Source organism: Pseudonaja textilis, chromosome Z, assembly GCF_049901715.1.
Source record: "Pseudonaja textilis isolate UNSWEBS1 chromosome Z, rPseTex1.2, whole genome shotgun sequence".
Taxonomy (NCBI): Eukaryota; Metazoa; Chordata; class Lepidosauria; order Squamata; family Elapidae; genus Pseudonaja; species Pseudonaja textilis.
In genome coordinates, this window is record NC_142008.1 from 2,596,137 (window position 1) to 2,611,733 (window position 15,597).

Genomic DNA, 15,597 nt, shown 5'->3' on the forward strand with positions numbered 1-15,597 from the left:
AAGGATTACCTGTAGAAAAATACAAAAAGCTTCTCTCCTTGCAAAAAACTGCCCTAAATACCAATCATTAGATTAAAAATACCTGCAAGCCGGAGTTATAAATCAGGCAGGGTGCCAGAGCACCTTGAGGAATTAAAATAATTAAAAATGCAGTGATAACTATCAGCAGCCAACTGTTACTCATAGAGTGAAACCCTTTAGCAGAGAGGTCATTTAAGCTCTCCAGAAAGAGCACACCCTGGAAAAACAATAATTAGATCCATTTGCACCATTTAAAGATACCAGCTGGTCTCACTCACCTCACAAGATACCTTAAGGAAATCGTCCAGATTTAAGGAAAGGTCATATGCCCCCCAGAAAGGCAGTAAAAAAAATCAGTGCCAAGCTTGCATCCTGCCTCTTGGAAGTACACCCAAAAAGGATAGTGCCAGATACCACTAAAGCAGCGATGGAAGACCCCCTCTTCAGATAGAAAAAGAAACCATGAGGCAGGGAAAAATTCAAACACAATACAAATAATTAAATCACAACAGTAGCTGTTGCTTGTTAAACCAATTATCAGAACAAATAGACAAAGGAACTAGTCATATTTCTCAACCCAGTTTCTTTTCAAACAAAGCTGAATAGGGAATATTATCCCATCAATAAACACAGGATTAAATGTCACCAAGGACAGAATTAAACTTCACCCAAAACCAGAGAGGGTATATAAACTCATGTTTGAATGTCAATCTTTCTAGCTAGCCAAGAAGCCTTGCTGAATGTCACTAATCTTGGTTCCTTGTCATTAAAAAGCTTCTTTCTGCAGCTTTGCTTCGTTATTCAATTATTTCTTCAAAGTGCTGATCATTGCATGCCGGGAGTATTTCCTCCCAACAGCAGTATAAAAAGCTTAAAACAACCCTTCCCCTTTAAGAAAGTATCAAGAAAAAAAAACTCCAGTTCTCGGACTGCTTAGAAAGTTAACAAGGGGTTCTATAGAACTGGTAGAATCGCACACCTGACCTCAGGGACCACCAAACTCATAATAAGAAAGAAGTGGAAAGAAACAGTTATGTGGCCAGGCCAGGCGCATGGGGCAAGTGGGGCAAGTCCCCCCCACCGTCCTTTCCCCCTCCCCTCAGTATCTTGTGTTGTTCACAATGCAAGTGGCCTTAAGCCTTGTGTTCCCAGCGGGCCACGTGGGCAGTGCAGCCTGGATTAATTGCTTTGGGTGCTTTGGGGATGACATTTCTCTGCGGACCACCAAAATTTTCTCACAGACCACCAGTAATCCCTGGCCCACTGGTTGGCGACCGCTGTTCTAGTCCAAGCCCACTGCTCAAATAGAAGGAAATTTTTTTAAAAAAATTAAAAATCAGATTCTACAACAATACTTGAATGGACTAAAGATTAAGTCTTTCAAAAGTAAAAGGAAAGCATATAGAATTGATTTATTTCACCAAAGTTAAAATAAAATCTGTTGTTATTTCTGGTAACCCTTAATGGATTTTCTGCTGACTGAAAACTCAAAAATATTGCTTCATGGATTTGTCTTTAGATTAAAAATGGGATATGGAATGAAGAAATCATTAGTTGTAAACCAAGAGAGAGTAGAGTGTTGTTTAAGTATTGTGATGGTTAACATACATTTTCAATCTCCACTATACTTTTACTTTCTATGTTTTCTAGTTTCTATTATTTGTATCTTGTCCTTTGCATTTCTCTCTTTCTTTTTATACTTTTTTCTTTTAGTTTGCATTAATTTTACTATTGTAAATGTGTGTGTGTGTGTGTGTAAAACCTTCTTTCACTTTCCTTGTATGAGATATGAACCAGTTGCCAACCGTCTGAATTTTGATCACATAACTGTAAGGATATTGCAGTGGTCATAAGTGTAAAAAAAACAGTCATAACGGCACTTTTCTCAGTGCTGTTGTAACTTTGAATGGTCACTAAACAAATGGTTACAGGTTGAGGACTACCTGTAAACTGGCTTTCATGTGTTGAACTTTAGAACCTGTTGAAGTCACTCAGCCTTTGGTTGACCAGTCTGCTCCGCAAGGAGAGAAGGCCAAGTTGCAGTGTGAATTTTCCAGTGAGACCCAAGAGGTGATTTGGGTCAAAGGGAAAGAACCAATCCAACCTGGTGGACGATATGAAATCATCTCTGAAGGCAAAAAACAGACACTCATCATACATGATTTTAAACCTGAAGATCAAGGATCCTACACCTGTACCGCCTCGCCTGAAATAAAAACTTCTGCCAATCTTTTGATTGATGGTAAGTTACAAATTCCTACATGTAATTCTCAAAAACATGTTATATAATTGTACTGGGGCCATGACCCAGCGGAGACAACAACAACAACTAGGATTAGAACTTCCATTGCTAAGCAAGGAGGTTATTAAGTGAGTCTCATCCAATTTTAGGATCTTTTTGGCAGGGTTGTTATGCAAATCACTGCTGTTGTTAAGTGAATTACAATTCATTAAGTGAAACTGGTATCCCCATCGGCTTTGCTTGTCCAAAGCTGGCTGGGAAGGTCACAAATGGGGATCACGTGACCCCAGGAGGCTGCAACAGTCCTAAATACACACTGGTTGCTCAGAGCCAGAATACTGAGTTCCTAATTATGGGGGTGCTGCCATGGTTGTAAGTGCGAGGACCAGTTGTAAGTCACTTTTTTTCAGTGCTGTTGTAACTTCAAATGGTCATTACATGAATGGTTGTAAGTGAATGACGACCTTTACAGAAAAAAAGTGACTTATGATTGATTCTCACACTTACAACAGTCACAGCATCTCCATGTTTATGTGATCAACATTCAGGCACTTGAAAACCGGTATGTTTTACAAGTCGCAGCATCCTGATCTCCTTTTACGACCTTCCCAGCTATCTTCTGACAAGCAAAGTCAATGGGCGAAGCCAGATTCACTTAATAAACATGTGATTCACTTAACAGCTTCAGTGATTATGAGACAAAAAGCATTGCAAAACGTGTTGCAAAATGAGATGTGACACACTTAACTGCCTGGCTTAACAATGGAAATTTGGCTCAGTTGTGGTAGTAAATCAAGGACTATCTGCACTATATTAATCTAGACTGATTGATTGATTATTGATTAATTGATTCTAAAATCTGTTGAATGGGGATTTGCAAAATATGGACTATTTTATAGATAATCCTCTTTTTGATGTCTAGCAGTTGCCATATCCTGACTTCCTAATTATAATCTCACCATTTCGTTTCTTAGTTTCTTCTGTGCCAACGTTGAAAGAAGTTGTTGAGGAAGCACCCATCTCTAAAGAGCCAACAAAGGTAGCGGATGAAGAGGTTCAACCTAGCTTGCCACCCGAAGCTGCTCAGGAAGGGGACCTCCACCTTCTGTGGGAAGCTCTGGCCAAGAAGCGGAGGATGAGTCGCGAGCCGACCTTGGACTCAATCAGTGAACTGCCTGAAGAAGACGACAAACTTCAGAAGAGGAAGAAGGAGGAAGGGGAGATAACCCCATACTTCTCCGAGGAATACTCTACTTGTGATGAATCTGCAAAAGCTGGAGAAGCAGATTTTTCCATCACAAGTTCAGATGACGAATCTAGAGCTGGAACACCTTCCTTAATCACCTACCTTAAGAAGGCTGGATCATCTACAATGAGCATCAGTCACAAAGTCATAGAGAAAATCCCTCAAGATCAGCAGAAGGTTGGTGAGGAACCATCTCCTCCGGCAGAGTCAACTGAAATGGAGATCACCGAAGGTGACTTGGAGGACCCTTCCATGTCTCAAGCTGCCGTCAAAATCCAAGCTGCCTTCAAAGGTTACAAAGTGAGAAAGGAAATCAAAGAGCAGGAACGTCCAGTCTTTGTGGACACCTTCAAGGACTTTGTTGGCAAGATAGGAGACACTCTCCATCTGGATTGTGTGGCCCACAGCAAGACAGACATGACGGTCAGTTGGCTGAAAGATGGTAATGAAATTAAGGACGGGCGGCATTATCATATAGACAATTACAACGATGGGACCTGTTCCTTGATTATTGCTGGTCTGGAAATGAATGACAAGGGGAAGTACACTTGTGAAGCCTCCAATAAATTTGGCAAGGTCTCTCACAGTGCCAAGGTGACCATCCAACCTCAAGCACCTTCTCGAAAACTGAAACCCGCCAACAAGCTTCCCGACAGCGAATCGGAGAGCTCATCCGGCAGCGAATTGGACGATGCTTTCCGTAAAGCCGGCCGGAGGCTCCACAAACTGTTCAAGTCCAAAATCTCCACTGAGATCTCTGATGTCGACGAGGAACTGTTTGTCAGCGCGGACGAGGGAGAAATTGAGGCAGCGGATCGTCAGACCTATCGGGAAGACGAACGCTACATCTACATCAAGTTCGAAGTTCACACGGAGGCCAAAACAGCTGCGGGTCGATTTCAGGAGATGTTTGCCGCTATGGGTATTCCTGTTGAGATTGACATTTTGGACCAGGGTCCTAAAAAGATAGAGTTGCGTATTGGGAAAGCCACTTCACCTCCTGCCGGGCAGTTGCGGACTTTGGTTCAACGGCCACCACCTACTTTGCTGACCTCCGATACTGGTAAGTACACAAGGTTTTATAGGAGGAGGAGTGTCATAACCTGGGTTTTTTTTTCAAAAGAGGCATCAGTCTAGAATCCCTACATAGTCACAAGTGAACAAAGTCCAATTTCCCTTTAATTCTTTTGACCCTTATCTAACTCCTAGCAGGTACTAACTGTTAGTTGAGAAGATTCCTGTGCATAGGCACGTGCAGTAATAAATCAATTTAAGGTGAAGTGTTAGTCCTGCTTTATACTTCATTGATGAGACCGTATTTGGGATACTTTGTCCAATTCTGGTCATCACAGGACAAAAAGGTGATGAGACTATAGAAAGAGTGCAGAGAAGAACAACAAAGATAGGAGTTCTGGAGGCTAATATGAGGGAACTAGGTATGTTAAGTCTAATGAAGAGAAGGACTAAGAATGATAGCGATCTTCCAATACTTGAGGGAATGTCACAAAGAAAAGGAGATCAACCTATTTTCCAAAGCAGATGAAGGCAGGACACTAGGAGTAATGGGGGGAAAACTTATTAAGGAGAGAACCAACCTAAATTATGGAGAAATTTCCTAGCAACGAGAGGAATCCATCGGCACAATGGCTTGTCTTCAGAAGTTGTAGGTGCTTTATCACTCTATCACAGAAGAGACAGGACAGAAGCTGTATAAGGCAGTGACCCCCAACCTTTTTGTGCGCGCGCCCGGTACCGGCATCACAAAATCATCCGCGGCCCGGTACCGGCATCAGCACGCATGGCAAGGCGAGCCGAGCGACCGGCCAGCCAGCCGTCCCCTGCTTCTCCCCGCCACCTTCAACTCCTCCTTTGTACCTGTGTCGATGGGCTTCGGGACGGCTTCGGGACGGTCGCTCGGCTTGCCTTGCCTTGGGTGCGCCTTAGTTTTGTTCGAAGCTGCCCCCCACTAGATGAAACTAAGGCACAAGGATTCTTTCAGCACCCAAACGCCGCTTTCTACCCGGAAAAGCTCACCGGAAGCACTTTTTCATCAAAACAAGATGGCAGCGCCCAGCAAACCAGCAGCCTGGTAGAAACTGTTCCACGGACCGGTACCGGTCCAGGGTACCGGGGACCCCTGGTATAAGGGACTCCTTCTTCAGGGCTGGACTAAAAGTTAAAGCAGAAGGCGAAGAAGCAGTAGATAGACAAGAAGGGGGAAAATGAGGAGGAGGAAGATTAACTTGGTTCTCTCTGAGCTTGGTTGTTTTATTATAGACATTTCATGACCCAACTAAGTGACATCATCAATACGAGAAGGGAATGTGGTTTGCAGAGAGGAGGAGGAGGAGGAAAAAGATGTATAGATTTGCTCTTATTGTTCTTTGTCCATTCTAGCTCCAGTCTTCATCACTGAACTTCAAAATCAAGAGGTGCAGGATGGATACCGGTCAGTTTTGATTGCGTGGTGATTGGCAAGCCAATGCCGACCGTCCGGTGGTTTAAAGATGGCCATGTTCTCGAAGAAGATGACCATTACATGATCAATGAGGACCAGGAAGGATGTCATCAACTGATCATCACAGCGGTGGTCCCTCTTGACATGGGGGTCTACCGCTGTGTGGCTGAAAACAGCATGGGGGTGTCTTCAACAAAAGCCGAGCTACGAGTGGACCGTGAGTTAAAAGCTGGGATGCGGGAAACCGTTGTTCAAAAGCGGAGCATAACTGAGCATAATTCTTCCTTTAATCTTCCTTCTTCCCTCCCTCCCTCACTTCCTCTCTCTCTCTCTTTCTTTCTCTTTTCCTCCTCCCTCTCTCTCTCTCTCTGTCTCTCTCTTTCTTTCTCTTTTCCCCCCTCCCTCCCTTTCCCTCTCTCTCTTTCTTTCTTTCTCTTTCCCCCACCTTCCTCCCTTCCTCTCTCTTTCTTTCTTTCTCTTTTCCCCCTCCCTCGCTCCCTTCCTCTCTCTCTCTCTTTCTTTCTTTCTCTTTTCCCCCTCCCTTTCTCCCTCCCTCCCTTCGTCTCTCTCTCTCTCTTTCTTTCTCTTTCCCCCTCCCTCCCTCCCTCCCTCTTTCTTTCTTTCTTTCTTTCTTTCTTTCTTTCTTTCTTTCTTTCTTTCTTTCTTTCTTTCTTTCTCTTTCCCCCCTCCCTCCCTCCTTCCTCTCTCTCTCTCTCTCTCTCTTTCTTTCTTTCTCTTTTCCCCCTCCCTCCCGTAAAACTCACTGATCAGAACTTCCTTGATTCTTGCACAATTGTCCACTTTCTCTTATGCTGTTTTTGAGAGGTATCGCTCTAATGCAATGTTTCTCAAACGTTGCCCCTGAAATCTTCTTTTTACCATTCATTAGTAACCAGCACAGATTATGACACGGCCGGAGATGCAACGGAGACCTCGTCGTACTACAGCGCTAAAGGTTATCTGTCCAGGTAAAAGCAATATTATTTATTTATTAAATGCATTTGCCGCCCACCTCATATCACGACGACTCTGGGTGAAAATCTATTATCAAATATTATTCTGGGACTTCCGAGTCAGAAGAGGGAGCACACATCCCTTTCCTGCACGCCTCCTGTTTGAGCGAGGGATTAGATGAGAAGACCTCCAAGGTCCCTTCTAAACCTATTACTCCAAGTTCTAATTATATTTGGGAGTGGGCTTTGCATGTCAATCATTTGTGTTGCCCTCCCTCTCTTTCCCACCATCTCTTGAACCAGCCGGGAACAAGAAGGAGTGGAGTCAACCACGGAAGAGGAACAGTTGCCTCAAATCATCGATGAGCTTCACGATATTCACGTGGCGCCTGGAGCCCCTGTTGCCAAATTCCATTTAAAAGTGAAAGGTAACAGATATTTCAATTTCTCTCCCCCCCACACACACACCTTCAGAGTCTGGGGTAGATCCCATTCACACAATCACTTCTTGCGTGCTGGTCTTTGTTTTCAGAGTTGTTCAGGCAGCGGATGAGCCTGACATTGTGGGTTGAAAATTGTTTCGCTTGATTTTGGTTTTGACTCACCATCACCTTGATTTGTGGGTTCAATTCCAGCCACTATGTGCTCAGGAGGATTCTGGGGCATTGCGGCATTAAGCAGATTTTTTTTAAAAAAAGAATTTCATTACTCAGAATATACATTATTGCGATGCAAGTTCCACCCCTTTTGTATGCAACCGACATTATGAATGCATGAATAAAAGGGGTGGAACTTGCAATGCAGTAGGAGAATCGCTTTGGTATAGTGGTGAAGGCACCAGGCTAGAAATAGGGGACCATGAGTTCTAGTCCTGCATTAGGCAGGAAAGTCTTCACCAGTGACTGGCAAATTCTGACTCAAGAAATCTCCCCTGCAGGGATTGCCTCTGTGACTATGTAGGGCAGGCAGGGAGAAAGCTAACCACCAGATTGCAAGAATAGAAGTGAGCGATCAGATGAAAAGACCAAAGGCCTCACATTGCAACGAAGAAAGACATACATTCAATGTTGAAGCTACTAAGATTGTTGGATGAGCAGTATCAATCAACCTTTCACACAGACTGGTCATAGAATGAGGAAAAGGAGACGCCTCTTCCAATAAAGACCACATATTTATATCCAAATATAGTTATATAAACAGTTACATAATACATCTTGTTTTCCAAATCAAAAATACTGTACATAGAATCCCATAGGGAACCTTGTGGGTCTTTCCACAAAAATTCCCCCACTTGACATTGGAAGATTATCAACATTCTTTATTCAGATTTATCTCCAGATTTCCAGTTATTCAAATACCAGAAGATTATAATAGGGTCATTAATTTCTCTTAATGTGACTATATAATGTCAAAGCGCTCTGGAACATATCTCTAATTTAAGCAAAGCACATAGTTTTGCAATCTAGTATAATTGTCTAGCAAAAACACATTTCATAACTTTTAAAAGTTCAGACTGCAGACACAAAATGGCTTCAGTTCGGCTCTTTATATTCTCAGGTGTAATAACCAAATTCCACCTATAATAATTTGCAAGAAATCTCTGATTCTCAGCATTGAATGACAGAAGGGAATTAGGGGCAGACTGTGGCTAAGCCAAGTAGCTGAATGAGGTGTTAAGTGGAACCGTGGTGGATCCCTTGATTAGTCTTATAACTCATACATCTCTCTGTGTGTTTATTATACGTCCACTCAGGTTTCCCTGAGCCCCGTCTCTACTGGTTCAAAGATGGTCAGCCGTTACACACAAGTGATCGTCTCCAAAGGACAGACAGCCACGAGTTTCACGCTCTGGAAGTTCTCCAGGTCACCAAAGAGGACGATGGCCAGTATTCTGTCTTCATCACCAACTCTGCCGGGTCTGCATATTCTGCAGCCAGGCTCATAGTCAAAGGTGGGCAGGCTGAAATGGTTGTTAATGCTATTCCTTGATAGGCCAAATCTGCCCAGCAGAACTACAGAGATCGGATAATTCATATTATGGTGTTTTTTGGAAGAAAAAAAACCAACTTCTTACTCTAATAGGTGTTTCAGAGGCAGGTTAAAGCAATATTGTTCCAGCAGACAGTTATCATTTGGTTAAGGAGTGATTCCCTTGGATATTGCTCTTTTCTCCACTTTTTATTTCTTTTATTCACACACTGGCAATGATATCTTTGTTTAGACTATTGTATCTTACCCAGGGGTGGGTTTCTACCAGTTCTGTCCACCTCTATAGAACTGATAGCTCTGAAGAGCAGCAGACATAGAACCGGTTCTATGTCTGCTGCTGTTGTCACCCACCCACTCCGCCCGGCTCTTACCTGTCCTTTATTTCCTGCTTTTTCAACTGCAGCTGTGTCGCGCAAAGCAGCTGCAGTTGAAAAAGCAGGAAAAAAGGGCTTTTCGAACTGCTGCGCAGTTGCACGCAGCGCTGCTTAGCTGTCTGGGCAGCTCAGCAGGTCGTAAATTGCACTCGCGGGACTCGTGCACGCACACGTGACGCTAATAGACAGAACTGGTAGTTATACCAGTCGGATCCCATCCCGCATCTTACCTAGCATCTGGTGGGATTGGGGCAAGTTATCAGTAATACTGAAAGGATAGATAGATAGATAGATAGATAGATAGATAGATAGATAGATAGATAGACAGACAGACAGACAGACAGACGGGTGGGATAGACAGATAGATAGATAGGTAGATAGATAGATAGATAGATAGATAGATAGATAGATGATAGATAGATAGACAGATAGATAGACAGATAGATAGACAGACAGACAGAGAGACAGAAGAGAAAGATATATGATACAGACTGACAGACAATGACAGATGGTAGATAGACAGATGAAAGGTATATGGATGATAGATAGATAAAGAGAAAGATGACAAAGAGAGCGGGGGATAGATGAATAAATAAATGATAGATAGATACTGTGCTTCTTAGAAAATAAGACCCGGTCTTATTTTCTTTTGACCACTGAAAAAAAAAGCTAGGCTGTGTCTTTTTTTCCCCCCCACACACGCCTCGCCTAGCCACTGAGCCACTTCCTTCGTGGCCCAAAAGAGCAAGCGACGCGACCCACGCGCCTCGCGCACCCTTGCCTACTTGTTATGGTCATGCCAGCTACCGGTAGCCATCCAGCCGAAAAAGCCTGCCGTCATCCACTCCGGCAAGCCTGGCCACTGGGCTGCGTCTTTTGCGGACAAAGAGTGTGTGGCGAACGACGCACCCCACGGCGCCTGAAGTATGTAACAGTTTTTCTGAGTGTTTATGTTTGTCCCGACCCAGGTGGCCCAGCGCAGCAAGGAAGATATTTTGCCCTATTGGTAAGGTCCCTATTGCAGATGGTTATAGCCCTGGGTTGAGTGATCCCCTTTTCCAACAGGCAAAGTCAATGGGGAAATCCAAATTGATTGTAAACAACCCTTTCCCAGCCACCACCCAGGTGGCTTAATGGACTGGGATAATGGACTGATGGACTTAAGGATCTTAAGTCTTAAGACCTTAATGATAAACAACCCATTTGTAATTAACAACTGCATGCCAACTCCCACCCCCACCCCCCAGGTGGCTTAATGAATTTGGGTTAATGGATTAATGGACTTAATGATCTAAAGTGACTTTTATTTTGGCCTACGGAGAAGATGAATGTAAAAGGAAAGAATTCAGTGGAATTCAAGAAAGGAATCGTGGAAGATTCTCAGGGCAAGAATCTGACAGGTTTCTGCAAAGAGAAAAAGTTGGGTCTCTGTGGGTAGGGATGGTGGGTGGGATTTGGCAGGCGGTTGCTAATTACAAAAGGGTTGTTTATCATTAAGGTCTTAAGACTTAAGATCTATTACCCCAGTCCATTAAGCCACCTGGGTGGTGGCTGGGAAAGGGTTGTTTACAATCAATTTGGATTTCCCCATTGACTTTGCCTGTTGGAAAAGGGGATCACTCGACCCGGGGCTATAACCATCTGCAATAGGGACCTTACCAATAGGACAAAATATCTTCCTTACTGCGCTGGGCCACCTGGGTCGGGACAAACATAAACACTCAAAAAACCTGTTACATACTTCAGGCGCCGTGGGGTGCGTCGTTCGCCCACACACTCTTTGTCCGCAAAAGAAGCAGCCCGGTGGCCAGGCTTGCCGGAGTGGACGACGGCAGGCTTTTCCGGCTAGACAGCTATCGGTAGCTGGCATAATCATTACAGGTAGGCAAGGATGCACGAGGCACGTGGATTGCTCCTTTCAGCCGCGAAAGAAGCGGCTTGGTGGCCAGTTGAGGTACGTGGGGTGAATGGGGCAAGTTCCCCCCCCCGCCTCCTCACCTCATGTTGTCCACACTGCAAGCGATATGAGAAAATGGTGGGGACCAGCCACGCATATGCTTAAATAGGGCCAAATTTTGTGGGCAAGGCTTCATTTTAACACATGCACACAAAATAATGCTGAGCCTTCTTTCGGGGTAGGTCGTGTTTTAGGGGAAACGTGATAGACAGACAGACAGATAGGCAGACATGTAGACAGACAGGTGAAAGATAGATGGATGATAGAAACAGATGAGAGAGAAATGGATAGATAGATAGATAGATAGATAGATAGATAGATAGATAGATAGATAGATAGATAGATAAATTGAATACAGGGAGAGATGATATAGATAGAAGGATAGACGGATGGATAGATGAATAGGTGGGTAGATAGAATGAATATATACATATAGTACACACACATACACACACACACACACACACACACACACATATATATATATATATACACACACACACACAGAGAGAGAGAGAGAGAGAGAGAGGGTGCGCATACAAAAAGAGAGGGGAAGAGAGAGAGAGAGAGGTATAATGAAATAATTTCACTCAATCCCTTTCTTGTCTTCTTGCAGGAGCTGGTGAGGACAGAAAACAAGAAAAAGGTAAGAAAATGAAACAGATGAGATATCAAAAGTTCCATGTGTCTTTGCTTGAGGATTGCTTTGCCCAAATCAAGGACATTTGGGTGCTTGGTCCATGCAAAACCAAGCAAGCATAGTCTGAGTTGGGGGCTTATTTTTCTCTCTCTAAGTTCGTCTTGTGCTTCGTACATTTTAATTTTCAGACATTTATGAGCAGCTGGTGCCACCAAGATTCCTGGAAAGATTTACCAACAAGAAAGTGAGGAGAGGAGTCAGCATTACCCTTTCAGTGAAGGTGGAAGGTAAATAACCTCCAAAGCCATCTCATCCGCTCCTTTTGACTGCAGCAATCCTTGACTTATGGCCACAATTGGGCCCAAACTTTTTCTTGCTAAGTGAGACATTTCTTAAGTGACTTTTGCCTCATTTTACCATCTTTCTTTCCATGGTTATGCAGTGAATCACTGCTGTTGTTAAATTAATCACCTGCTTTTTAAATGAATTTGCTCATCAGAAAATCTCTAAAGGGGATCAACGTGATCCCAGGACACTGCAATATGAATCAGTTGCCAAGCCTCTGAATTTTGATTATGTGACCATAGGGATGCTGCCATGGTCATAAGTGTGAAAATGGATCATAACTCACTTTTTTTCAGTGTCATTGTAACTTTGAATGGTCACTAAATGAAATGTTGTAAGTTGAGGATTATCTGTACTGCAGTCATTTTTCTCATCCTTATCATTTTGTCTGTATAAATCAACAATTTCCCCCCAAAAGTCTTTCCATATCTTTGCCCCAAAACTTCACTGCCTTTTTTCCCCCCTTTTCTTTTAGGGACTCCATCACCCTCAGTAACGTGGTTGAAGGAAGAATCTCATGGTGAAGACATCCTCTGGATCAAATCGGATACTCCAGGTTATAAACTGGCCAGTTCCAATATGCAGCACAGTCTGATCTTATTGGATGTGGAAAAAACCTATAGTGGAAACTATACGTGTATTGTCTCCAATCAGGCTGGTCAGTCTATCTGTAGTGCTTCATTGGAAGTTTTAGATGGTAAGTCTCTCTGTCTCTGTCTGGCCTTCTATCTATTATCTACCATCCACTATCCATCCATCCATCCATCCATCCATCCATCCATCCATCCATCCATCATATCTATCTATCTATCTATCTATCTATCTATCTATCTATCTATCTATCTATCTATCTATCTATCTCCATCTGTTTATCTATCTATCCATATCTGTCCAGCCATATCTGTGTGTCTGTGTCTGTCTGTCTGTCTGTCTATCTATCTATCTATCTTTTTGTCATCTCTCATCTGTCTCTCTCTCTCTCTAGCTATCATCTATATCATTTAACTTTAATCTATCTATCTCTATCTATCTATCTATCTATCTATCTATCTATCTATCTATCTATCTATCATCTATCTATCTATCTATCTATCTATCTATCTATCTATCTATCTATCTATCTATCTATCTTTATGTCATCTCTCATCTCTCTCTCTCTATCTATCATCTATATCATTTATCTTTAATCTATCTATCTATCTATCTATCTATCTATCTATCTATCTATCTATCTATCTATCTATATCTCTATATCTTGATATTTTATTTGTCATCCATCCATCTATCATAAAAATTCAGCAATGAAACAGAGGCAGCAACCACACACAAAGATTCTTGCCTTGGAATCAGAGGTTTATTTATTCTAACAATTTAATACAGAAGAGACATATATATGAAACAGGTAAAAGCATAACAGTAATAATACACTTACACCAATAAGCCATTGCAATGGGGTTCAAAAGACATAGCAAGTCAAGAAGACAGCTGCGGCCACTGGGCCCTGTTCTGACATTTATCCACATCTTTTATACTTTTCTTCCAACGTCCACCCTCCTTTCATAATTTCACTTCCCTGTTCTTTTGCTGACCATCAGGTTTAAACATGTGTCCAGATATATCTGAAACCGTTCTGCACCTGCTACACTCAGTTCCTACATTTCCTTTGGTCGCAACCATTGTTTTCCAAACATACGTATGAAACTTCCTTCAGTTTCAAAAACATGTTCCAGTAACATTCTGACATTCTTACGAATATTTCCTTCGTACTTTTAAAATTTTCCATGCTTTGGTTCATAACTATGCCTTGGGGCTTCATCGATTCATATAAAACAGTAGGCCCTTATTTGGTTCTCACACATCCATCCATCCTTTCTCCATCCACCCCTCTACCTACATACACCTATCATGTCCTATACATACGGAAGACAGATGGGTTTGTGGGCAGGAGGAAGAGAATGGGAACGGAGGAGGAGGATGACAGTAACCATGGAGTCCTTGGTGCTCTCTGAGCATTATAGTTTTCTTGCCGACATTTCATTACCAAACTAGGTAACATCATCAGTGCTGCCTTCTTTTGCAGTGAAAGAGGCTGAATCTCTGACTCAGGAGCGTGTGATGGTGACAGAGGCCATCATGACATCAATTGGGTAAGCATGTCATGGCCTGGCCAGATATTAATGAAAACATATGATGCTCATAACATTATTATTTTAATTAATCCAGTACAAAAATCTTGAGTTCCCAATCCTTCACTTTGCTGAATTGCTGGGAACCAAAACCTAAGTCTCAAAGGACCCTTTTTTCCTGCTGGGGTATAAAATGCACTGTCGTTGAAGTTTCTTTAAAAGCACGTTTGCACTAACTTGCTGGTTGCAATTATGAAGACAGCAATGAAAGAAAAAGACTATGAATCATTTTAATCAGTGTTGCCCAGAGATGTATAGCCTATCTCTATTTGGGATGACATTGAAAGGCTGACTTGTTCAAAGATTATAACCAAGGGTGGGATTGTACCAGTTTGCACCTATTCACTAGAACCGGTTGTTAACATTCTAAGCAGTTGGGAGAACCGGTTGTTAGAAGGAATTACTGGGCTAATCCTGTAAGGAAGGCCGGAAGGAAACATTCTGGTGTTGCTTACAGAAACTGCCCCTCCGTTAACCCTTATTACACTCTTGAAAGGACTAGACTTCCTGTCTCTGGAACTTCTCTAGAGTTTTTTTCCCCTCCTTTGCTGGTACTTTGCTTGTGTGGAGGGACCATTCAAAGTTACAGTGGCACTGAAAAAAGGGACTTATGACCATTTTTCACACTTACAACTGTTGCAGCATCCCCACAGTCACGAGAGGCCAGGCGAGGAGATGCGTGCCTCCATGTGAGTGATGTTGAGTTGGCCACACCCATCCAATAACATGACCACCAAGCCATGTCCACCAAGCCACATGACCACCAAGCCGCACCTACCAATTAAGCCACGCCCACAGAACTGGTTGTTAAAAAAATTGAATCCCACTCCTGACTATAAGATAGTTGTGGTGATTTTAAAAAAAAAACATTGAAACACTTTAAAATGTTTTTTATTAATTATGCCATGGGATGCTGGAACAATTATTTGCTTAAATTATCCCTTTAGAGGATTCCTTCCTTCCTTCCTTCCTTCCTTCCTTCCTTCCTTCCTTCCTTCCTTCCTTCCTTCCTTCCTTCCTTCCTTCCTTCCTTCCTTCCTTCCTTTCTCCCTCCCTCCCCTTTCCCTTTCCTTTTTCTTGTTCCTTTCTTTCCCCTTTCCTTTATCCTTTTCCCTCTCCTCCCTTCCTTCCTTCCTCCTTCCTTCCTTCCCTCTCTCCCTTCCTTCTTTCCTCAATAAGCAATTAA

At 42.8% G+C, this 15,597-nt stretch overlaps 1 protein-coding gene across 1 annotated transcript in view; it reads left to right on the top strand.

Annotated features, from left to right (window-relative positions):
- Positions 1 to 15,597, top strand: part of OBSCN (obscurin, cytoskeletal calmodulin and titin-interacting RhoGEF) — a 230,805-nt gene that overhangs the window by 129,024 nt on the left and 86,184 nt on the right. The window contains 11 exon segments of the mRNA XM_087917128.1: positions 1,997 to 2,263; positions 3,238 to 4,572; positions 5,907 to 5,951; positions 5,954 to 6,184; positions 6,857 to 6,935; positions 7,224 to 7,348; positions 8,674 to 8,871; positions 11,857 to 11,886; positions 12,069 to 12,167; positions 12,701 to 12,922; positions 14,306 to 14,372. Of these exon segments, the coding sequence (XP_087773254.1) occupies positions 1,997 to 2,263; positions 3,238 to 4,572; positions 5,907 to 5,951; positions 5,954 to 6,184; positions 6,857 to 6,935; positions 7,224 to 7,348; positions 8,674 to 8,871; positions 11,857 to 11,886; positions 12,069 to 12,167; positions 12,701 to 12,922; positions 14,306 to 14,372 (2,698 nt within the window).